This window comes from Rhinoderma darwinii, chromosome 5 (genome assembly GCF_050947455.1).
Source record: "Rhinoderma darwinii isolate aRhiDar2 chromosome 5, aRhiDar2.hap1, whole genome shotgun sequence".
NCBI classification, from domain to species: domain Eukaryota; kingdom Metazoa; phylum Chordata; class Amphibia; order Anura; family Rhinodermatidae; genus Rhinoderma; species Rhinoderma darwinii.
Window position 1 is genome coordinate 164,893,283 of NC_134691.1, and position 26,869 is coordinate 164,920,151.

The 26,869-nt window shown below is 42.6% G+C and overlaps 1 protein-coding gene across 4 annotated transcripts in view; it reads right to left on the minus strand.

Moving 5' to 3' along the window:
* Positions 1-9,791: 9,791 nt before the first annotated feature.
* Positions 9,792-26,869, minus strand: part of CDH20 (cadherin 20) — a 456,770-nt gene continuing 439,692 nt past the window's right edge. For all 4 annotated transcript variants that reach the window (XM_075826736.1, XM_075826738.1, XM_075826737.1 and 1 more), the window contains 3 exons: positions 21,938-22,055; positions 20,111-20,362; positions 9,792-11,153 (listed from right to left, as the gene is read on the minus strand). In XM_075826736.1, the coding sequence (XP_075682851.1) occupies positions 10,660-11,153; positions 20,111-20,362; positions 21,938-22,055 (864 nt within the window). In that variant the 3' untranslated portion in view covers positions 9,792-10,659. The remainder of the gene's footprint in view (positions 11,154-20,110; positions 20,363-21,937; positions 22,056-26,869) is intronic.

The following is a 26,869-nucleotide window of genomic DNA, read 5'->3' on the forward strand; positions in this document are numbered from 1 at the left end:
AGAACTCCAGCATTGATAGCTAAATTTAACTCTTCTTACTCCCCCTTGTGTTGGAGAAATTGTGGTATGCCAGGTAATTACATGCATGTTTGGTGGAATTGTCCATTGGTATTCAACTTTTGGAAAACTACCTTTGCATTTCTGTCCTCTATTTTACATTATTTAATATCCCCTTCCCCTGCATTAGCATTGTGTTTTATTGGTTTTGCTGATATTCCTAGGTACTTCAGGTGTATAACGGGGCACGTTATCATAGCTGCCAGATTGCTGATAGCCAGGTCCTGGAAATCTCTAGACCCTCTTACTATTCCCGAGTTAAGTAATCTTGTTCAATTTGACTATATTATGGAATGTTAAATACTTTTGTGTCAAAAAAGACAAAAGTATAATAGGTATGATACCTTTATTGGCTAACCATAAAAGTTCTATATGCAAGCTTTCAGAGCACAGAGGCCCCTTCTTCAGGCAGTTTACAAATTAATGACTTAGAAAAAAGCACAACATTTAAGATGTTACACAAAGACAATTATTACATGAGGTCATACATCATTAGGATAAGCCGGGGCAATAAAACTGAGGTTATAGGGGTGATGATAGGAGATAAGGGATCTGGAGTCAGTCTGATGGGGGACGTGACGTGTGTCCATGTAGTGGCTCATAAATCCTGGTGTTAGATTGAGGCCTTGTGTCAATGACTGGAATTTTATCATCATCTTGAATTCCCAAATTTTTCTTTCTCTGTTGTTTTTAAAATGACCCTTCAGAATGAGTACCTTTAAATCTGCCAAACTGTGATGAGGTCCAGAGAAGTGTTTTCTCACGGGTGTATCCACCTCCTGTTTTATTGTATGTCTGTGAAGATTCATCCTGGTTTGTAGTTTTTGTATTGTTTCTCCAATGTAGATTCCTTTATTGATGCACCTTGTACACAGGATCATGTACACTACATTGGAGGATGTACAGGAGAACGTGCCAGTGATTTTATAGTCCTGCTGCGTGTTTGGTATCTGGATGGTGTTTGATGACCAGATGTTGGTACAGGTCTTGCATTTTCTACTGTTGCAAGGAAAAGTGCCAGTCTCTGGTAAACTTTTGACAGCGCTTTCCGTAGTATCATGCAGCCAAATTTAGCATTTTTTATTTTTGTCTTGTATTTGTATGTTTGTTTGTTTTCTTTTATAATGAATTCTTCGCAACTTGTGTACTATTGCATAAAATATACGTTTGTATTTTATTGCTTGCCAATGTCATGGCTACTGTGTTGATGTGATAGTCTACTTCCGACTAAATATATGTTATGTTTAAAAAAAATAAATAAATATATAAATAAAAAATAAAAAAAGACTGAAGGCAGTGCACATGTATACAGGTCGTAGATCTCAGAGGTGACTCCTAATATTCATCATAATTTATAGTGGTAGGGACATTATTTCTTATAATACACACAACTCATCTGCTGCAGAACCTCTTTTTGCAGAGTTAGGCTGTGTTTTCCGCATTTTTTCAGGATTTTATTGCAATTTATTTGCGCTGTCTTTCTGGGCTTCTTAATTGCAGTGAAAATGCGTTTTAAAAACACCATGCAATTTACAGAGAGTTGCCGCAGATATGTGGTGCAGTTTTAGGCCGTGCGGCTATTACAGGTGAAACACATGATTTCAATTGCAAACTGCATCGCAAAACCGTGGCAATTTGTGGTAAAATGAATGCAGTTTTTAAAATGCGTTAAAAACCACAAAAAAAACACCAAAGACAAAGGCGGAACAAAAATGCAATAAAAATACTCTGTGGAGACTCAGCTTAAGGCCTTATTCACACAAACGTGTTTCTCGTCAGTGTGCTGTGTGTTTTACCAACGGACACGTGTTTTTTCACAGCGTGTGTCCGTTGCGAGAAACTCACAGCATGTTTTATTCTGGTGCGTTTTTGGGGACCACACTTGCCCATTAAAGTCTATGGGTGCGTGAAAACAACGGAGAGCACACAGAGAACATCCATGTGCTGTCTGTTTTGTCGGAAACTAAAGAAATGTTGAGAAAAAGAAAGTGAAACCAGGGAGTGCTTGCAGAGGAGAAAATCGGACGAGAAATGGGATGAGACACGGAAACCACACTGATGCACCACGGATAGTCATATGCATGAAAAAGGCCCATGTTAGGCAATATGAACACGCTTGTGTGAATAAGGCCTAATGCTGGATTCACAATGTGCATTTGTGTTGCGTTCTTTAACATACTTTTTTTTTTTGTTACATAAACTTCCATGTGTTTTAATGGGAGTTCACCAAACAAACAAAAAACAAATGTTAAAAATGCATCACAAACCACACAGTGTAAACCCGGCCTAAGGTAAGGATCACACACACAGTTTTAATGCAGTTTTTGTGGCAGTTTTTGGCTCCGATTTTTTTAGCCAAACACAGAAATGGACACAAAATAAAGGAGATACATCAGTCTTTTTTCTTTCAATTTGGCTTTGGCTCAAAAAAACATTTGGGGAAATATATCAAAACTGGGGCAAGGGAAAAGAGGCGTAGTTGCCCATGGTAACCAATAAGGTTGCGGCTTTAATTTTCCATTTGGCCTCTGCAAAATGAGAGATGGAATCTGATTAGTTGCCCTGAGGAAACTACTCAAATTTTCCTTTGCACCAGTTTTGATCTATCTCCTCCTGTATGTGTGATCCTGGCCTAATGTGGGGGAGATTCCTGTCCACATTTGACTGATTGATTAATTGATTTTTTGATATGAAGCAACATTATCTTCTTCAAAAAGAAATTGTGCAACATCTGAGGTGTGTGTATCAGTGTCCAGATTCAGTGAAGGAAATAAGTATTTGATCCCTTGCTGATTTTGAACGTTTGCCCACTGTCAAAGACATGAACAGTCTAGGAGAAGCACATTAAGGTCATGGAATGGCCTAGCCAGTCTCCAGACCTTAATCCCATCGAAAACTTATGGAGGGAGCTGAAGATCCGAGTTGCCAAGTGACAGCCTCGAAATCTTAATGATTTACAGATGATCTGCAAAGAGGAGTGGGCCAAAATTCCATCTAACATGTGTGCAAACCTCATCATCAACTACAAAAAACATCTGACTGCTGTGCTTGCCAAGTATTAAGTCTTGTTTGCCAAAGGGATTACATACTTATTTCTCTGTACACAATGCAAATAAATATATATAATTTTGACTATGTGATTTTCTTTTTTTTTTTTTTTATATATAATCTATCTCTCACTGGTAAAATTAAGCTAGCCTAAAAATTCTAGACTGTTCATGACTTTGACAGTGGGCAAACGTACAAAATCAGCAAGGGATCAAATACTTATTTCCTTGACTGTATATGTGTGATCATGTAAGTAACTGTGCTCAAGTGTACGTAGGGAGTGTACGTAGGGAGTATGCAGTGACTATGCATATCTATACATTTATGTATTGTTGTGGATATGTATGTAGTAACTATGCATACTGTATTTGTGTGTGTGTGTGTGTGTGTGTGTATATGTAGCAAGCATGTGTATATGTACTAACTTTATGTTTATGTTTTGTTTCTATTAGTGTTCGGGGGCACTGTATGGCAATATTATTTAGGCATATTTAGTAGATGTTTGAGACATTATTAAATCTGGAGTTGACTAAGACTTGCGTAGATACTAATATTTTAAATAGTATAGGAGTCCAATCATAACATCTGTGCCTTGACAGACAGCTTGTGCTGAAACTGAATGTAAATCATTTACTGTATAGGTTTTCTAAGTTTATGCTAACATGGATATCATGTGGAAACAAACATTAATATAAGACTTGCTCTGAAAGTCACTTTGACTTTGTAGAATAGTATCGGGAAGCACAGACTCTTCTCCCACCATTGTTTATCTCTCAGTACTGGGACCCACATGACATCAGTGCAACGTGTTCAAACAGGTAGACATAGGGCTATAAGGGCATGACCACATGTGGCGGAATTGCTCTGGAATTCCGCTGCGGGCAGTCCGCAGCGTACACGTTTTTCCATTGCCTTCCACAGGTTTTTAGTTGTGTTCGTTTACACGTTGCGGACAATTCTGCTGCGGAGCATAGGCTGTGGTGCGGAATTTGGTGTCCGCAGCATACAATGGTTGTTGCGGACGTGTCGCGGACTTGTTGCGGACTTATTGCGGAATTTCTCCATTGACTTCAATGGAGAGTCAAAATTCCGCAATGAAGTCTGCAGATGTTATGTGTGCTGCGGAGCGTATTGGTTTTACGAACATGACATTTCTTCATTCTGGCTGGACCTATGTATTTCTAGGTCTACAGCCAGACTGAGGAAGTTAATGGGGCTCCCGTAATTACGGGTGACTACGTGTGTGCATCCGTAATTACGGGTGACTACGTGTGTGCACCCGTAATTACGGGTGACTACGTGTGTGTGCACCCGTAATTACGGGAGCGTTGCTAGGCGACGTCAGTAAATAGTCACTGTCCAGGGTGCTGAAAGAGTTAAACGATCGGCAGTAACTGTTTCAGCACCCTGGACAGTGACTTCCGATCACAATATACATCAACCTGTAAAAAAAAAAAGAAGTTCATACTTACCGAGAACTCCCTGCTTCTTCCACCAGTCCGGCCTCCCAGGATGACAGGCTGCAGCGGTCACATGGACTGCCGCGTCATCCAGGGAGGTTGGGCTGGATGGCGAAAGAGGGACGCGTCACCAAGACAACGGCCGGGTAAGTATGAATTTCTTTTTACTTTTACTAGGGAAAGGGCTGTCCCTTCTCTCTATCCTGCACTGATAGAGAGAAGGGTAGCCCTCTTCCCCTCAATACGCAATGGCTAGTCCGAATCAATTTAATGCCCATTTTTGGCAAAGCCGCAACAGAATCTGCAACGCAGATTCTGTACGGCATTGATGCGGACAGTGGCGGAAGAACTCCACCACGTCTGGGCATGCCCTAAGAGTACGGGTGTAAGGAACTTACCTCGCCACATTCCTGTGTTCGCCCAGTCTGAGCTTATGCACCTGGTCCATTGCCAGATGGGAAAATTGACAATACATGCACAATGCACAGGGTCTCCTGGCCGATACCAAAATATACTTCAAAATTATTACTGCCACCTGTCGGGTGCCAGGTAAAGTAGTTCCTGCCTGGTATCTACAGTAGTGTTCCCAGTTTGTTATAACTACCTACTGTCTTCTGACTTGGATTGGCCAGACCCTGCTTTCTAGTGTGTCCCCTTGGTGCTGCATTTGATTTATTTTTGCTTCTCCGTTATTGACCACTGACATCTTTCATTCTGATCTACTACAACCTTGGCTTAATGACTTTGAGGTCTCCCGTTTGCTCTTGCAATGTTAAGTTTTCCTGCATTGGTTTCAACCACCTTGCACTGAGGTTCTGGGACCTGCATAGTACAAAGACTTAAAGAGGCTCTGTCACCAGATTATAAATGCCCTATCTCCTACATAATCTGATCGGCGCTGTAATCTAGATAACAACAGTGGTTTTTATTTGGAAAAACTATCATTTTTGACCAAGTTATGAGCAATTTTAGATTTATGCTAATTAGTTTATTAATGACCAACTGGGCCGGTTTTCAATTTTTACCAACTGGGCATTGTACAGAGGAGTGTATGACGCTGACCAATCAGCTTACCAATCAGCGTCATAGACTTCTCATTGTTCCATCCCAGCTTCTTTCACTGCACAATCACACTAACAATGGGCTGGAACAATGAGAAGTGTATGACGCTGATTGGTCACTGATTGGTCAGCGTCATACACTTCTCATTGTTCCATCCCAGCTTCTTTCACTGCACAATCACACTGTAACAATCAGGGCTTATTCAGACGAACATATAATACGTCCGTGCAACGTGCGTGATTTTCACGCGCCTCACATGGACCTATGTTAGTCAATGGGGCCGTTCAGACTGTCCGTGATTTTCACGCAGCGTGTGTCCGTTGCGTAAATCTCACGACATGTCCTAAAGTTGTGGGTTTTGTCGCGCATCAGGCACCCATTGAAGTCAATGGGTGCGTGAAAATCACGCGCAGCACACGGAAGCAGTTCCGTGTGACGCGTGTGAATCGCGCTACAGCAGTAAAAACTATGAATGAAAACAGAAAAGCACCACGTGATTTTCTGTTTACAAACATAAAAACAGAGTGTCATAATGATGGCGGCTGCACGAAAATCACACAGCAACGCATCATACGCGGCTGACACACGGAGCTTTTATGGAGCTTTTGCGCGCGCAAAAACGCACACACTCGTGTGAATCCGGCCTCACACTGGAACAATGGGATGGAACAATGAGAAGTGTATGACGCTGATTGGTCACTGATTGGTCAGCGTCATACACTCCTCTGTACAACGCCCAGGTGGTAAAAAGTAAAAACACGCCCAGTTGTCTATTAAGAAACTAATTAGCATAAATCTAAAACTGCTCATATTTTGCTCAAAATGATCGTTTTTCAAAATAAAAACCACTGTTGTTATCTACATTACAGCACTGATCAGATTATGTAGGAGATAGGGCATTTATAATCTAGTGACAGAGCCTCTTTAAAGATAAATGGCAGGAAAAGGATCCACATCTTCTCCCTGGCATTTATCTTTCTTTTAACCAGATTACTAGTGATCTAAATTCGGAAGGACACAAAACATCTAGTGGACATTATCTGTATTTTTTGTCCCTTTTTTAATCTATGAGGATCACTGCTTGTTTCACATTTGTCACGCAACATGACTTTTGCATCAATTTAGATGTTTTCAAAATCACAGAAAGAAAGGCCACACTTAGGGCTTATTTAGACGAAAGGGATATACGTCCGTGCAACGCGCATGATTTTCACACTTAGGGCTTATTCAGACGAACGGGATATACGTCCTTGCAACGCGCGTGATTTTCACGCGCGTCGCACGAACCTATATTAGCCTATGGGGCCATGCAGACAGGTGCGTGATTTTTACGCTGCGTGAGTCTGCAGCGAAAAGGTCACGACATGTCCGTTCTTTGGGCGTATTTCGCGCATCACGCACCCATTGAAGTCAATGGGTGCGTGAAAATCACGCATGCCACACGGAAGCACTTCCGTGGGACAAGCGTGATTCGCGCAACAGCTGTGAAAAGGATGAATGAAAAAAGAAAAGCACCACGTGCTTTTCTGTTTACAAACATCCAAACGGAGTGTCATAATAATGGCGGCTGCGCGAAAAGCACGCAGCCGCGCATCAAACAGGGCTGACACACGCAGCTGTCAAGTGCCTTTTGCTCGTGTGAATCCGGCCTTATAAGCCTTATTCACACGGACGTGTCTGTTTTGCGCACGCAAAAAACGCTGAGTTTTGCGCACGCAAAAGGGCTGTGTGGCATCAGCATATGGTGCGTGGCTGCGTGATTTTCGCGCAGCCGCCATCATTATGACACTCTGTTTTTATGTTTACAAAGAGAAAAGCACGAGGTGCTTTTCTGTTTTCATTCATTCCGCGTGCCGTGCGAGATTTTGCACGCACCCATTGACTTCAACGGGTGCGTGCTGCGTGAAACACGGGCAAGTATAGGACATGTCGTGAGTTTTACGCTGCGCACACACGCTGCGTGAAAGTCACTGACAGTCTGAACGGCCACATTCACTTAAATAGGTCCGTGCGACGCGTGTGAAAATCACGCACGTAGCACGGACGTATAACACGTTTGTGTGAATAAGGCCTTACTGACACGAGCATAGGTTAAGGCCTTATTCACACGAACATGTGCGTTTTGTGCGTGCAAAAAACGCAGGGATTTGCGCGCCTTGCAGTTCCGTGTGACATCCGTGTATGGTGCGTGTCTGCGTGATTTTTATGCATATGGCATCGTTATGAAGGAGATGCTTTTATTTTTGCCTTCATTTCTTAATCAACTGTTGCGCGAATAACACGCAGCAAACAGAAGTGCGTGCGTGGGCCGCACGTGATTTTCACGCACCCATTGACTTCAATGGGTGCGTGATGCGCGAAAACCGCTCAACTATAGGACATGTCGTGCATTTTACGCAGCGGATACACGCTGTGTGAAAATCACGGACTGTCTAAACGGCCCCATTGAGTTACATAGATCCGTGCGACGCGCGTTATTTTCACGTGCGAATCACGGACGTGAACTACACTCGTGTGAATAAGGCTTAAGGCTTGGTTACATCTAATTTTTAATGTACCTCTGACGTGGACGTGTAAAAAAGTGTGAAAATTTATTCCTATGTACAAAACGCATGCCGCCATAGTGTAGTTTGTGCATATGTTTTGTGTGCTTATGTCCTATCCTTTTTTTTTTTTTTCAATATCCTGAAAAGCGTAGTGCACACTTTTCAAAAACGGATGACAAACATATTTATATTAAAGCCAATGACAATGTATGGATGACATATGCTAACGTAAACCCTACATTTGCATACGTCAAACGTATACGTTTTTGTCACCATATATGGGAAATTACCCAGATCATGTAACAAAATAGTGCCATCCCCTGCCAAACCCTTTAGAACTGGTGCAAGAAAACACTGCAGCCACTCCCTAATACTTCCTTTATATTGTTACTTAAGTCGACCCTCCGATCCCAGGACAACATTTTAAATATGATGGTGTATATGGAGTAATAATATCTGATGCCCTACAGTTGTGCCCCTCTGCCATGGATCCACCGTTTCAGGGTCCCCTCTGTGCTGCTCCAAAATGACTGCAGCGCTTCTTAGGCTACGAGTCTGAGACACTCATACCATTCTTGGATTGGCCAGAGCTGCCCACGTCAGCAGTTCTGTCCAACCTGTGAACAGAGGGAGTGTCTTAAGCTCAGTCTGAGAAGCGCTGTGGCCGTTTTGAGACAACACAGAGGGGACCCTAAAATGGTGATTCCACAGCATTGGGGGCAAATGGAGGGCACCAGGTAATATTACTCCATATACCCCATCACATTTATGATTTTATCCCAGGACCAGTGGGTCACTTTAACAAATCTTTATTTATTTTGCTCATGAACAAAAAAAAGTTGATATGTCTTTTTATGGGAGAACAGACTGAAAGGCATACAAATGTATACAACATACAGTATATGACAAAAAGATGTTAAAAATGCTTACGTTTCTGCAACTTTTTTTATGTATACATCGGCGTATACTGCAAACGTGTGCACAAAACAATTTGTAAACTGAGCCTAAAACACCACTTCCCGGCAGGATGCAGACAAGCCACAGACCTGTGTGACCTCCCTCCATATAACATTGTGGCATCCTGCTGGGAACTGATGTTTTGACCTGCTCTTGTATCAGTGATTTTAAGTAAATTTGATCCCTTGAATTTAGATGTGTTGGCAGATATCCTTTTTTCAAATTGCTGACTGATCTTCTACCTTGGCAACATTACTTGATTGCTGACCTACACCTCATGTCACGGTTTTATTTTAGACAACCAAGTGAACCAAGACAAAAGAGAAAATAAGTTGAAAGAACATTTAAGAAATATAAATTGTGTATAGAAGTATATATAATAGAACCGCTGGACATGTAGGTTTCCGGTATAAATTCTGTGATTTAGATATTTATATGGCTAAATTAGTGGGTATTGTGGGTTCAGGGTATGGTAAATGTGTTTTGGTTTGGGTAAAGATGTGGTAAATCTGACCAGTGCTTACCTGTACAGCCAAATGAATGCCTCATTTTGCAGGTGTGCCAAGTAATAATATAAAATATCATGACGGCAGTCAGAAAATGTTGTAGCAAGTGCTCAAGACATGTCCTTCAGATTTAACTTTTTATTAAAGAAGTGCTAAAGTACTGGACATTCAGTACATCTTATTTCATTACCAAAATTATTGACAAATGTACAAAACTTAACTTACTTTTTTTTTTTAGGGAGATATTTCAGTTGATCATCTATTACATGAATGTAAACAATTCGGGGTATAAATTGACATAAATATACAGGGGAATCCTTTCAAACTTTCAGTACCAAGTTAACATTTTAAATTAATTTATAAATCTCATTTATAGCATTGGCATTTGGCACACGAGTGACACATCCTATAGAGTCATACTGTATAGGGTTTATCCTGTTTTCTTCTCAAGACATGCCACCGAATAGCAGGAATAAAAGTAGTTACAATACTTAAAAAAGGGTGAATATTAGTATTATTATGCTAAATCTCTGACAATTAAAGGTATCGGGGACACCAGAAAGAAATATAAGACCAAACATTTGTAATAGAAACATACTAAATACAGTGTTTTTTTGTTCTTCAGTTTTACACATTTTTTTAACTTTTTGATGTGAGAATTTATAAATTATGGAACGATATTTTCCTTGCAAACGTAATTGCAATTGTGTATATTTGAAACAAGGTGTAAAGATGTCACGTGGTATAAAAATATATATCATATTATTCTTGGACTTAAAAGTCCTTCAATTCCAAGAAATATTGTGTCTTTCTCACACCATTAATGATTTCTTTACGTGTTGACCAAATAAAGCTGATCCAGAGCAAGATTATATGCTGTTACAATGCCATCCATGTCTTCTGAACCTGCCATTTTGAATTTCCTGTTATGCTTTATTTTTTATGAAATCCTTAAAGAAATTGGATCCAGATAGGGTGGGGCTTGGAGCCCTGCATAAAATCTCTGAATTTTTACTTTTGCTATCACAATGATGCATTGTTATCCTTGGCACCATACATCTCAGCAAGCTTTTTAAAGCGAGGACCGCAGTCATTAAGGTAGTCATAGCTCTGCTCAGAGTCTGTACTGAATGACTGTAATGAGCTTAAAGACTGAGCCACTGATCCTTCTCCCTCAAACATATATGTTTGAAGAGAGTCAAATGGAGGTGCGCAAACATCTGTATCTGCTTCAAAGAGCTTAGCCAGCATGTAGCTGTGTACATTATTGTCCATGGCACACGTCTGAGGCACATAACGGGACAAGCTCTCAATCTCTGGCTGCATGTCCTGTCTATTTTTTTCAACATGTGCCTCCCTTGAGCTCCATAGGGTTGCAATATCAAATGCTTCAGTGTCTTCCTCTCCCCCTCCTTCATCATCATATCTAACAATGTTTTCATGAACGTTGTCATCCTCATCAATAGTGTATGGCTGCTTTCTCTGTCTTCTCATGGATAAAATAAGCAGGACTAGTACTGTAAAGAAAAAAAACAAACATATTTAGACATAACTAATAAAGGGTAAGAGATGATGACACAGTGCAACTATTACAAATTCTAATGCCGTATAACAACATAAAGGGTAGGTGATAAATTATAACGCAAGAGGGCTTATGCACATGGCCGTATTATGGCTTCATTTTGTACGGTGCCTTAATAGGACTGCCATAGTGGCATATACGGCTTCTACTGTAACCCCGTCTGCCTCAGATTTCATATGGGGCATATAGAGATTTTATTCTGTCCAGGCTGAACTTTAGCTAAAATGATGTTCAACACTTTTCCTCAGATAAGTGCAGTGGCGGATTATCATATGGGCGTTTCGGGCGGCCGCCCGGGGCCCGAGGCTTCCAGGGGGCCCATGGCAGCCCGAAACGCACATTATCTCGTAAATCTATTCAGCGCGCTAGCGCTGCTAACGGCCGAAGATGGGGAGGAGCAGGGAATTCGCCGGGATCCAGGGGTAGGACACGCCTCCCTGACAGTGCGGGCCGCCGCCATTGAGTAACAGAACAGCGACGGACGGCTGTTCTGTTACTCCAAAGCAGCAAGAGAAGAGCCGGCGGGCGGTCACCGGCGCTGAGGTCAGTACAGGATTATCCTCCTGCCCAACTGGTTCCCGACCGCTGGCTGTATTTTTACGGCCAGCTGTCAGGGACGGGTGCTTAAAACCCGAGCCATAGACTTTCTACGGCTCGGGTTTTAACTTGCTGCCCGCGCGATCGGGCAGCTGAATGTCGGGTCTCCGGCTGTCGGACCCTGAGGAGAAGACAGAAGCAGCTTTCGCTGCTTCTGTCTTCTCCGATGTCTTCTTACACAGCGTTCAATGAACGCTGTGTACAGGAATAGAGACAGCAGCAGCGGCGCTGTCTCTATTCCTCCCGGTGATCATGTGACAGGTCACATGATCGCCGGGTGCCGTTAGTGGCAGACTGTTGCTGGGTCTTACTATACCCAGCACAGCCCTATTAGTGACAATCGTCACTGTGAGAGGGCTGATTTCCCCTGTAACTGGGGCTGCTGTGCAGCTCCAGTTACAGTGCAAAAACATGGTGTAAAACAAAGAGAAAGTAGATATAAGGTTCCCCAAAGGTCTTTTTTGACCTTTGAGGATCAGAACATAGTAATAAAAAATAGTAAAGTGCAAAAAAAAAAAATAATAATAAATACACATAAAATACCCACCCCAAAAAAAACGTTCCCCCCCGCCAATCATTGTTGTAACGCTAGCGCTGACCCAATTACCCTAATATAGACATGTAATATATTAAAATTTACGGTAGACAATGACTATCACAAATAAAAGGTCTATTTTAGGGTAAAACAATGTTATTACCAAAAAAAAATAGCTGAAACGTAAAAAAGCTTCTTTTTTTACTATTATTTTCAAACTTTATGAATAAAAATTCTAAAATGGCAAAAAATGTGTGCATAAAAACGATAAAAAACGAAACCTGCATTGTCTACGGAAAAAACGTCGCAAAAATAACGTCGGTTTTATTTTTTTTTAATAAAAATGTGTGTTTGGTGCAACTTTGTAATTACGTTTTATTAAAAAATATTTTCACTTTTTGAGATACAGCTGCTTTGTATCCTGTATCCGTCAGGTCAGCAGGACTGACGGGATCAGTGAAACGGGCCCTGCGCTAAATTATAATCTTAGATGTGATAGATTTGAGGTGGATCCTGCGTGTCACTGATCCCGTCAGTCCTGCTGACCTGACGGATACAGGATGCAAAGCAGCCGTATCTCAAAAAGTAAAAATATTTTTTAATAAAATCAATCAATCACACTGATACACAGACATACTATATATATATATATAATTATAATATAAAGTTTTTAAATGTGTACATAACCTTGTGGCACTATATACAAGGGGGAGCGCTGTGTGGCACTATATACAAGGGGGAGCGCTGTGTGACACTATATACAAGGGGGAGCGCTGTGAGGCACTATATACAAGGGGGAGCGCTGTGAGGCACTATATACAAGGGGGAGCTCTGTGTGGCACTATATACAAGGGGGAGCGCTGTGTGACACTATATACAAGGGGGAGCGCTGTGAGGCACTATATACAAGGGGGAGCGCTGTGAGGCACTATATACAAGGGTGAGCGCTGTGAGGCACTATATACAAGGGGGAGCGCTGTGAGGCACTATATACAGGGGGGAGCGCTGTGAGGCACTATATACAAGGGGGAGCGCTGTGAGGCACTATATACAAGGGGGAGCGCTGTGAGGCACTATATACAAGGGGGAGCGCTGTGAGGCACTATATACAAGGGGGAGCGCTGTGAGGCAAGGGGGGGCTGTGTAGTGCTATCCACCGTGGTATGTGTGTGGCGCTCTTTATAGGGGGGGCTTTTTGGTGCTATTTACAAGAGGGGGAGGGCTGTGTGGCGCTCTCTACAGGGGGGCTGTATGGCACTATCTATAGGGGGCTGTGTGTAACGCTCTCTACGAGGGGGATGTGTGATATATAGAGGGGGCTGTGTATGGCGATATCTATGGGGGTGTGTAATATCTACAGGGGCTGTGTGTGGCACTATGTACAGGGGGCTGTGTGTATGGTGTTTTACAGTGTGTGGTATTATATTCAGGCGCGCAGTGTTTGGTGCTATTATATTTAGGGGTACACTATGTGGCACCATGATAACTTTATTTTCGTTTATAGGTGTGGAAATGTTGGAAAAGTGAGGAGACGTCTAAGTGGCAAATTCTGCAGAAATGAGTCATGGCCGGGAGAAGTCGTCATGAGCGCTGGACCGGATGGAGAAGAAAAGAGGAAAAAAACTACTAGAATCTGAGACGTCGTCACCTGTGAGTCACTAGATTTATAGAGAATCTGTCACCTCTCCTGACATGTTTATTATAGGAAATCCTTGTATTTCACAAAAAGTCTTTCTGCGGTCCAGGACTGATAGACAATTCCCCTTGTCAGAAGGTTGTGTCCCTGCACAGTGTGATCCTGTCAGTATGTAGGGACACCGCGCTGTGACAAGGGGAATCGTAACACTGTTAATGCTTGCCCAAAAAGGTAGTGTTAAAAATAGTTACGGTGAGGAAGGGGGGCCCAAGTTTGGGTAACAGCCCAGGGCCCATGGTCTACTTAATCCGCCACTGGATAAGTGTCATCAACGTTCACAGCAGAAAATTATACTTCAGGCAGTGGCGTAACTACCGCCGTAGCAGCAGTAGCGGCTGCTACGGGGCCCGCGGCATGAGGGGGCCCGTGTCGCCCGCCGGCACGGGCCCCCACCATGGCCGGAGGCTCCACTAGCTGCCGCTATGGCTGCTACAGCGGGACGCCACTGAACACTACGGCAGAGCAGGGAGGTATCTCCCCGCTCTGCCATTAACTGGTTCCCGACCGCTGGCTGTATTTTTACGGCCAGCGGTCAGGGTCCTTAAAACCCGAGCCATAGACTTTCTACGGCTCGGGTTTTAACTTGCTGCCCGCGCGATCGGGCAGCTGAATGGCGGGTCTCCAGCTGTCAGTGACTGCCGGGGACCCTGAGGAGAGAATAGAAGCAGCTTTCGCTGCTTCTGTCTTCTCTGATCACTTGTACACAGCGCTCAATGAACGCTGTGTACAGGAATAGAGACAGCAGCAGCGGCGCTGTCTCTATTCCTCCCGGTGATCATGTGACTGGTCACATGATCGCCGGGTGCCGTTAGTGGCAGACTGTTGCTGGGTCTAACTAGACCCAGCACAGCCCTATTAGTGACAATCGTCACTATGAGAGGGCTGATTTCCCCTGTAACTGGGGCTGCTGTCCAGCTCCAGTTACAGTGGAAAAACATGGTGTAAAAGAAAGAAAAAAAATATATAAAGTTCCCCAAAGGTCTTCTTTGACCTTTGAGGGACAGACCATAGTAATAAATAAATAATAAAGTAAAGTGCAAAAAAATGTAAATAATAAATACACATAAAATACCCACCCCCCAAAAAAAAACGTTCCCCCCCCCCGCCAATCATTGTTGTAACGCTAGCCCTGACCCAATTACCCTAATATAGACATGTAATATATAAAAATTTACGGTAGACAATGACGATCACAAATAAAAGGTCTATTTTAGGGTAAAACTATGTTATTACCAAAGAAAAAATAGCTGTAAAAAAGCTTATTTTTTTACTATTATTTTCAAACTTTATGAATAAAAATTCTAAAATAGCAAAAAAGGTGTGTATAAAAACGATACAAAATGAAACCTGCATTGTCTAAAATCACGTCGTTAGCCCAACAAATAAAAAAGTTATAGCCATTTAACTAACACGTGCTAAAAATGGCTAAACGGTGTCTGGTCCTGAAGGCGCAAAATAGAGCAAAAGACATGTATCCCCCCCCCCCCCTCTCCACAGGACATGTATCCCCTCTCCACAGGACATGTATCCCCTCTCCACAGGATCTCCACAGGACAGGGGATACATGTGTGATCGCTGGCATTGATAGGGAGAACGTGGGACTGAAAGTCCCCTGAAGTTCTCCATCACAAACCTCGGACTTCCGGGGTCTGTGTCGGCAGCTCCGTAGAAATGAATGGAGCGCCGGTCGTGCTTGTGTGCATGCGTGACCAGCGCTCCTTTCATTTTTATTGAGCTGCGCAGACGCCGGAAGTCAGAGGTTTGTCATGGAGAAGTTCAGGGGACTTTCAGTCCCCCGTTCTCCCTATCGCTGCCAGCGATCACTCATGTATCCCGTATCCTGTGGAGATCCTGTGGAGTGGGGATACATGTATTTTGTAGGACACACTGTAGGTCGCATTTTTTTGGGAGGGGGGACGCTGTATGGCGTTCCCTACAGGGGGGGTGGCTGTATGGCGTTCCCTACAGGGGGGGGAGCTGTATGGCGTTCCCTACAGGGGGGGAGCTGTATGGCGTTCTCTACAGGGGGGGCTGTATGGCGTTCTCTGCAGGGGGGCTGTATGGCGTTATCTACAGGGGGGCTGTATGGCGTTATCTACAGGGGGGCTGTATGGCGTACTCTACAGGGGAATGTATGGCGCTATCTACAGAGGGGGGGGCTGTATGGATGGCGTTATCTACAGGGGGGGCTGTAAAAAAGGCACTATCTACAAGGGGGGGGGGGTTGTGTGACACCCAGGGGAGGGGGGCCCCAGTCAAAAGTTTGCTATGGGGCCCAGTCTTTCCTAGTTACGCCCCTGACTTCAGGATATGAATGCGCACATATTTTGTTATGCAAAGACCCAGCCACAAATGAGTATGTTGGTGTGGATAGCTCAGTCTATAACAGTGTCATGATATAAAGTGAAATTGCATAAATAAGAAACCTAACATGTGATTATTACTGTCACAGCTGCGGCCGCAGACTGCTGCCGCACACCTCCGTCAGACTGCAGACTCCTGACCGCTTGCCAGTGTCTCCCTCCTGGGAGACGCCAGCACATGCGGCCGTCCTGCCCTGGACTGTGCGTTAGGGTGTGCGCACGCTCGTCCCTGGCCTTAAAAGGCCAGCGCGCACGCGTAGTAAAAATTCCCTATCCAATCCCCAGGTCGTGCCCTGCTACCTGTACTCTGTATCCCGTACTGTGTTTGTTCCTGTGCTTTATCTAGTGTTGGAGTCGTGTTGTGCCGCCATCTGCCATGCCTGCTGTCATACATCACACCTGGTGTCATCTGCCACGCCTGCTGTAATATACCACGTCTGGAGTCATCTGCCATGCCTGGTATCATCTGCCACATCTGGCGCCACCTGCCACATCAAGCGCCATCCGTGCCAAAAGCCTCTGCTACTGTCTGGACTCTTACAGGTACCTTTGTGTTAGGACTTTGCATGGACTTTGTATAGACTGTGATCTGGCCAGCTGCCACTCAGCTACGCTAGTGTGTCCACATACCCCAAGATCGTGACAATTGCAATGCAGCACGTACTGGGTGATGCACGGTGTAGTGACTTGTGTACAACATGACTTCCCTATATGATGGAGTCACTTGTGTGCAGGGTGACTTCGCTATATGTTGTAGTGACTTGTGTACAGGGTGACTTCCCTATACAATGTAGTGACTTATGTATAGGGTGACGTGGCTACACAATGTAGTGAACAGGCTGATTACCCTATACAATGTAGACACTTGAGTGCAGTGTGCCTTAGGACACATTCACACTGCGTTTAACATACACGTTGAATATGTCCATAGGGCTCCATTGTACTAACAGAGGCCAAAAAAGTGTTCTTTAACCCCCGTATATGTCAGGTATAGCATTTTTGTGCTGGATAGAATAGGGTAGTTGACTACGCTAATTTATTCAGAGGCATCTATACTTAATTGCTTATGGGTGACAAATGCCACTGTATGACATCTGTCACAGGCCTTCATTAAATGTATGCATCTGGAAGCTCCAGTGATGTCACTGCCCATATATGGACAGCGTCCCTGTGTGAAGAGGTGCTGTCCCACCCCCTGAGGCGTTTAGGCTCCCCCCTTTGCTTGTTACCCCCTCCCTATCTACCATAGTTGAACTACCTGGCACTCGAGCCAGGTACAGTGGGGTACATTGCAGCTTTCTGTTGATGGTATACTTTGGGAGTCCTCCCAAGGTAAACCTCCAACGGAAGGCTCACAACGCATTGTGAAAAGGGCCTTTGGTGCGCAGTGTAGTGACTGCAGTAAAGGATAACTTATAGAGCCATTTAGCTGCATGTTGCAGGGACTTGTGCACAGAGGACAGCGTGACTTCGCTATACAGTGTAGATGTATATGTGAATATTAGGATATTATTATATAATGCCTCTTATTGATATTCTGCTTTATGCTTTATAATGTTTAAGTTAGATATCTTTGGTCTGTTGATAATTATAGCTCAGTAGAGAAATGTTTTCTGCACACACTTTTCAAAGGCAGCATTCGGCTGCAGAGCATGAGACGTGCACTGACCGCAGGGACCAGAAATTCCAGTGGTATCTACATTGTGCATGGTAATTATAAACCACACAGAAATCCTGAAATGTTGCATTAAAAAAGCTCCATTTATATCCAATGGATAACTGCCGAGAATATCATAAAGTACAATCACCTGCTGACAACTCATTTACATGCATGGAGCAGAAGATTAGAGACCACTAACTCTACATTGTAATACAGCAGCTGCCTAAGAGTGTTAATAAGGCCCAAGGATGCCATGAAATTAATATGGACTATAAAGCAATCTTAGTTTCCAGTGACATATAAAGTATGTGTATTTCTGTTTCTGCAGAAATGGTTTGGTCCTAAACATAATTCAGGTGCCCCTTTAAAACATAATCTTCAAAAGCTTTGTCTATGTTAACCTATCTATCTATCTATCTATCTATCTATCTATCTATCTATCTATCTATCTATCTATCTATCTATCTATCTATCTTAAAAATTACACATGCTCAAAATCTTCATTTGGCAATCATAAAGGATCATGGAACACGTTTTTGAAATTTTTTTTTAATCCATGTCCTTCATCCTTCCATTTAATACATTAATTAAAAGGTGTCCACTTAAAGAGGCTCTGTCACCAGATTTTGCAGCCCCTATCTGCTATTGCAGCAGATAGGCGCTGCAATGTAGATTACAGTAACGTTTTTATTTTTAAAAAACGAGCATTTTTGGCCAAGTTATGACCATTTTCGTATTTATGCAAATGAGGCTTGCAAAAGTACAACTGGGCGTGTTGAAAAGTAAAAGTACAACTGGGCGTGTATTATGTGCGTACATCGGGGCGTGTTTACTACTTTTACTAGCTGGGCGTTGTGTATAGAAGTGTCATCCACTTCTCTTCACAACGCCCAGCTTCTGGCAGTGCAGATCTGTGACGTCACTCACAGGTCCTGCATCGTGTCGGCACCAGAGGCTACAGATGATTCTGCAGCAGCATCGGCGTTTGCAGGTAAGTCGATGTAGCTACTTACCTGCAAACGCCGATGCTGCTGCAGAATCATCTGTAGCCTCTGGTGCCGATGTGTCCTCGCTCGTCTGACACGATGCAGGACCTGTGAGTGACGACACAGCGTGATCTCTGGAGAACACGGCTGTGTCTGCACTGCCAGAAGCTGGGCGTTCTGAAGAGAAGTGGATGATACTTCTCATCAGAACGCCCAGCTAGTAAAAGTAGTAAACACGCCCCGATGTACGCACATAATACACGCCCAGTTGTACTTTTACTTTTCAACACGCCCAGTTGTACTTTTGCAAGCCTCATTTGCATAAATACGAAAATGGTCATAACTTGGCCAAAAATGCTCGTTTTTAAAAAATAAAAACGTTACTGTAATCTACATTGTAGCGCCGATCTGCTGCAATAGCAGATAGGGGCTGCAAAATCTGGTGACAGAGCCTCTTTAAAATCCATATTCCCTCTATTAGAGTAAATTTCAGATAGTCTGAACTATGGAATGTGTCATTGGGATCTTAAAATCCATAGGAAAGTTTCTGCTCTTCTATTTCGACGTTTTCAGCTTAAACCATTAGTTGGGTTGAATTGGGATGGAACTATATATTTGTGGAACCTCGACCAGCAGGAACTCCTTTTGAGTTATGTTTGGCTAAAATACATCGCAATCCTGCAGCCCCATCTGTATTAAAAGTGTCGTTGATTGCGCTTTTCAATACAACTGTTTCAAAAAAATTGTATACAGTGCAGAATACATAATTTTTTAACGTGGTCAATGGCAGATGCATGCAACTCTAAACACACACAGTTTTAATTGTCTGGCTATATGTTCGGTGGGACTACATTACATGGTCCCGCTGAATGTAAACACCAAATGTGGTGTAAACCTATTCATAAGTTTATTTGCGCAGCCATTGTAAAATTCTGATCATACCTGGGCATCATTTTAGTACCCTGCCGGTGATGTAGATATAAGCATTATAAAGGTATTAATCATACCTGCACCCTGTTATTATGTTATCAGAATAAAACGTATATAAAACTTACCTAATAAAACAAAAATGCAGGCAAGGATAGCAATGAGTGCGCCCCTGCTAAGGCTTATGGGTAATGTGTATGGTTCAGCACTACAAGACATTATATCACCATCTTCATCACAACTGCAGACTTGTATTGTCAGAGTACCAGTACTGCTCAACATTGGTTGTCCATTGTCTGCTATTAAGATGGGGACGTAAAAAACGTTCTGTTCACTTGGTTTGAAGCCAGATTTTCGGGCCAAGATCCAGGCTGTGTTATCTAGCAGGCACATAACGATAAGAGCAATAATTAATAAATAATAAAGTAGATTAGGGTAAACAGACTATATTTTTGGTCTATATTTAAAGTGTAGCTAAACGTTTGACAAACTTCTGACATGTCATAGTGACGTGTCAGAAGTTTGGATTGGTGGGGGTCCGAGCACTGAGACCCCACCAATTACTAAAACGATGCGGCAGAAGCTGAACGCCTACAAACTTCTGCCCGTTGAAATCAATGGGAAAAACAGCATTTAGTTCATATGGGGCGTCTTTTTACGCCGCTGTTTTAAAAAACGGAGCGTAAAAAGACGCTCCGTAAAAAGAAGTGCATGTCACTTCTTGAGGCGTTTTTTGGAGCTGATTTTCCATTGAACACTATGAAAGACACCTGAAAAGAACCCTCAAAAGAAGCTCCAAATTAAGAGAAGCTTCAGGGCATGACCACACGTGGCGGATTTCCTCCGCAACTGTCCGCATCAATGCCGCACAGAATCTGCGTTGCAGATTCTGCTGCGGATCTGCACAAAATGTGCAGTAAATTGATGCGGACTAGCTGCTGCGGACTGCGGGAAAAGTGCTTCCCTTCTCCCTATCAGTGCAGGATAGAGAGAAGGGACAGCACTTTCCCTAGTGAAAGTAAACGAATTTCATACTTACCGGCCGTTGTCTTGGTGACGCGTCCCTCTTTCGGCATCCAGCCCGACCTCCCTGGATGACGCGGCAGTCCATGTGACCGCTGCAGCCTGTTATTGGCCTGTGATTGGCTGCAGCCGTCACTTAGACTGAAACGTCATCCTGGGAAGCCGGACTGGAGACAGAAGCAGGGAGTTCTCGGTAAGTATGAACTTATATTTTTTTACAGGTTGCTGTATATTGTGATCGGTAGCCACTGTCCAGGGTGCAGAAACAGTTACTGCCGATCGCTTAACTCTTTCAGCACCCTGGACAGTGACTATTTACTGACGTCTCCTAGCAACGCTACCGTCATTACGGGAGCCCCATTGACTTCCTCAGTCTGGCTGTAGACCTAGAAATACATAGGTCCAGCCAGAATGAAGAAATGTCAAGTTAAAAAAGCAAGACGGATCCGCAGCACACATAACATGTGCATGACAGCTGCGGACTTCATTGCGGAAATTAGAATCTCCATTGAAGTCAATGGAGAAATTCCGCCATGAGTCCGCCACTGCTCCGCAACAGACAGAGCATGCTGCGGACACCAAATTCCGCTCCGCAGCCTATGCTCCGCAGCGGAATTTTACGCCTCGTCTAAACGAACACTGCTAAATTAAAGTGTAAGTCAATGGACAAACGGCTCCGCTGCGGATTAACGCTGCGGAGTGTCCGCAGCGGAATTTAAGTGAAATTCCGCCACGTGTGAACCCAGCCTCATTCTCAGCTTCAAAAACGCCTGAAAATCAGAGGCTTTTTTCTCTGAAAACAGCTCCGTAATTTTCAGCCGTCTTTGACTCAGCGTGTGCACATACCCTTAGTAGAGTTCGTTGCCTAAAACATACATTATGTGTATGTTATCATTAATTTACTTTATATGTCATTTCTATACATAGGTTACCTTGGTTATCCCGTAATGTGAAATTTGGATTATTAGCAGCTTCAGGAGCCAGGCTGTAGTAAATATGTTGGCCCTCTGGAGGATCATCTTGATCTTCCGCACTCACAGTCTGAATCAACTGAAATGCAATTATAATACATGACAGATAAAATAATAAGATGTATTTTATGAACATGACATTAATAAGAGATTAATTGCTTAAATATAAACATATAAAGGATCAGGATAGTTCACAAAAAAAAAAAAAGTTGTATTTTATCACTTCTATTCCTATCCTAATAAAGAATAGAAATATACATCTGGGCTCATCCAGTCATGCTCTAGTTAGACGTCCATGATCTTTCAGTGAATCGCCAATGTTAAGCAGGCAGAAGTCAGCTTTTGCGGAACAAGATAAAATCTTTTTTTTTTTACTTTGATATAATTTCGTTTTAACCCTGAATCCTTACTTGTCTCTGCCATATTTATAATCTTATTAGTTTTACATAGCTAGTCTGCATGGATTACAGTGCAACCAAACAGCACAAACTACCAGATTTAAAGCTTTCCCATGTTATGGACATGGGCTACTGCACATGCTAATTGGCAAATGTTTTGACGTTGAGCCATAGAATATGACTTTGCTGGCCTAATTATTTTTATTGCTTTTTCACTGTAGATCCTTAAAGGAAAACTCTGCTTCTGAATGACACGTTACAATATTCCACCGTTAAGTCTACATAAAAAGTTTACAATGGCTGTTCAGACAGAAAAGTTAATTCTGAATTTTGCTACATTCAGGTTACCAGAGAGCTGTCATTGTAGTATTAGAAGTCACTTAAGTTATTATTGTGTTTTTTTTACAAATTGTATTTATTTTATACTGTGTATTTTTTATTATTATAAAAAAAAGTACAAGGTTCAAAGAGAGTCTGTCAGCAGGACAGACTCCTATAATTAAGATTATCTATAAGAGAAACGTGTAAGTGCATGCTACTGCACCTGCTGATTGGCAACTTCTTCTTAAAGAGGCTCTGTCACCAGATTTTGCAACCCCTATCTGCTATTGCAGCAGATAGGCGCTGCAATGTAGATTACAGTAACGTTTTTATTTTTAAAAAACGAGCATTTTTGGCCAAGTTATGACCATTTTTGTATTTATGCAAATGAGGCTTGCAAAAGTCCAAGTGGGCGTGTTTAAAGTAAAAGTCCAACTGGGCGTGTATTATGTGCGTACATCGGGGCGTTTTTACTACTTTTACTAGCTGGGCGTTCTGACGAGAAGTATCATCCACTTCTCTTCAGAACGCCCAGCTTCTGGCAGTGCAGACAGCGTGTTCTCGAGAAATCACGCTGTGTCGTCACTCACAGGTCCTGCATCGTGTCGGACGAGCGAGGACACATCGGCACCAGAGGCTACAGTTGATTCTGCAGCAGCATCGGCGTTTGTAGGTAAGTCGATGTAGCTACTTACCTGCAAACGCTGATGCTGCTGCAGAATCAACTGTAGCCTCTGGTGCCGATGTGTCCTCGCTCGTCCGACACGATGAAGGACCTGGGGCAGGAAGTGAGTGACGTCACAGCGTGATCTCTCGAGAACACGCTGTGTGTCTGCACTGCCAGAAGCTGGGCGTTCTGAAGAGAAGTGGATGATACTTCTCGTCAGAATGCCCAGCTAGTAAAAGTAGTAAAAACGCCCCGATGTACACACATAATACACGCCCAGTTGGACTTTTACTTTAAACACGCCCACTTGGACTTTTGCAAGCCTCATTTGCATAAATACAAAAATGGTCATAACTTGGCCAAAAATGCTCGTTTTTTGAAAATAAAAACGTTACTGTAATCTACATTGCAGTGCCTATCTGCTGCAATAGCAGATAGGGGTTGCAAAATCTGATGACAGAGCCTCTTTAAAGCACCTTTGAAATATATATACAGTGAAGGAAATAAGTATTTGATCCCTTGCTGATTTTGTAAGTTTGCCCACTGTCAAAGACATGAACAGTCTAGAATTTTTAGGCTAGGTTAATTTTACCAGTAAGAGATAGATTATATTTAAAAAAAACCAGAAGATCACATAGTCAAAATTATATATATTTATTTGCATTGTGCACAGAGAAATAAGTATTTGATCCCCTACCAACCATTAAGAGTTCAGCCTCCTCCAGACCAGTTACACGCTCCAAATCAACTTGGTGCCTGCATTAAAGACAGCTGTCTTACATGGTCACCTGTATAAAAGACTCCTGTCCACAGACTCAATTAATCAGTCTGACTCTAACCTCTACAACATGGGCAAGACCAAAGAGCTTTCTAAGGATGTCAGGGACAAGATCATAGACCTGCACAAGGCTGGAATGGGCTACAAAACCATAAGTAAGACGCTGGGTGAGAAGGAGACCACTGTTGGTGCAATAGTAAGAAAATGGAAGACATACAAAATGACTGTCAATCGACATCGATCCGGTGCTCCATGCAAAATCTCACCTCGTGGGGTATCCTTGATCCTGAGGAAGGTGAGAGCTCAGCCGAAAACTACACGGGGGGAACTTGTTAATGATCTCAAGGCAGCTGGGACCACAGTCACCAAGAAAACCATTGGTAACACATTACGCCGTAATGGATTAAAATCCTGCAGTGCCCGCAAGGTCCCCCTGCTCAAGAAGGCACATGTACAGGCCCGTCTGAAGTTTGCAAATGAACATCTGGATGATTCTGAGAGTGATTGGGAGAAGGTGCTGTGGTCAGATGAGACTAAAATTGAGCTCTTTGGCATTAACTCTACTCGCCATGTTTGGAGGAAGAGAAATGCTGCCTATGACCCAAAGAACACCGTCCCCACTGTCAAGCATGGAGGTGGAAACATTATGTTTTGGGGGTGTTTCTCTGCTAAGGGCACAGGACTACTTCACCGCATCAATGGGAGAATGGATGGAGCCATGTACCGTCAAATCCTGAGTGACAACCTCCTTCCCTCCACCAGGACATTAAAAATGGCTCATGGCTGGGTCTTCCAGCACGACAATGACCCGAAACATACAGCCAAGGCAACAAAGGAGCGGCTCAAAAAGAAGCACATTAAGGTCATTGAGTGGCCTAGCCAGTCTCCAGACCTTAATCCCATCGAAAACTTATGGAGGGAGCTGAAGATCCGAGTTGCCAAGCGACATCCTCGAAATCTTAATGATTTACAGATGATCTGCAAAGAGGAGTGGGCCAAAATTCCATCTAACATGTGTGCAAACCTCATCATCAACTACAAAAAACGTCTGACTGCTGTGATTGCCAACAAGGGTTTTGCCACCAAGTATTAAGTCTTGTTTGCCAAAGGGATCAAATACTTATTTCTCTGTGCACAATGCAAATAAATATATATAATTTTGACAATGTGATTTTCTTTTTTTTTTTCATATAATCTATCTCTCACTGGTAAAATTAACTTAGCCTAAAAATTCTAGACTGTTCATGTCTTTGACAGTGGGCAAACTTACAAAATCAGCAAGGGATCAAATACTTATTTCCTTCACTGTATATATATGTATACACATATATATATATATATATATATATATATATATATATATATATATATATATATATATAAATAAAGATTTCAAAGGTGTACATAGCCTTTAACTAAGAAAACCTCAACCCTGATTTGGGCCACCAATAGAGACGTACCATGTATTGATGGCCCAATTAGATGTTCTTGTATTATGCAAAACTGAGACTTCTCCCGGGCTAATCTGACCATGAGGCTAGATCGCGATTCCTTTCTGCAAGGGTGTCCACGTAGTCAGTTTTAGGTCACTTAGAAGACAAGGGACCTCTGTTTTGCATTATCACATTCCTCTTCTAATGGCCGGAACAAGGGTATAAGGCCACTTTTAGATGTGGTGAACTTTTGGTACGGATTCTGCATAGAATATCTGCAAAATTTTGAAGTACAATACATGTGGATAGGGTTTTTGAAACCCCATCAATACATAGTAGAAAAAATATGCACAGATTTCAGGACATGCTGTGTGCAATGTTAAATACTTTTGTGTCAAAAAAGACAAAAGTACAGTAGGTATGATACCTTTATTGGCTAACCATAAAAGTTCTAAATGCAAGCTTTTAGAGCACACAGGCTCCCCCGTCAGGCAGGTTTACAAATGAATAACTTAGAAAAAGTATTTTGGGGTACATATAATTTATTGATTAACTTTTTATTAACTTTTTTAGTGTGGTACTGGAAAAGAAACAACATTTTGCCATTCGTTTTTGTATCCTAATTTTAAATCGTTTACTGTGTGGTATAAATAACTTAATACCTTTATTCAGCGGGTCGTTGCGATTGCAGCGATACCATATTTATATCCGTTTTTAATTTTTACTACTTTTACACAGTAAAAACACGTTTTTTTTCCAAAATTATTTGTTTTCGTGTTGCCATATTTTAAGAGCCATAATTTTTTTATTTTTCGACCGACCGTATTTTTTACGGCGTTCACATTGGGTTAATAATGTAATCATTTTATAGTTGGGTTTGTTACGAACGTGGTGATACCAAATATGAATAACTTTTAACTTTTTTCATAATAAAGTATTTTGTAAGGGGAAAAGGTAGGTTTTTACAATTTTTTTTTACTTGGAAATTTTATTTAACTTTTTTTTTGGTCCCAATAGGGGACTTCAATGTGCGATCTTTTAATCGCTTATACAATACACTGCAATACTTCTGTATTGCAGTGTATTATTGTCTGTCAGTGTAAAACTGATAGGCATCTGTCAGGCCATGACTCTGGCATGGCCTAACAGGCAATCACTAAAGGCAGACCTGGGGGCCTTTGTTATGCCCCAGGCTGCCATAGAAACCAGAAACCATCGCCCCCCCCCCCCGTGATGCACGTGGGTGCCAGTGGGGTGAGAGTTCCCTCTAAAGCCACTCAGATGCCGCAACTAGGC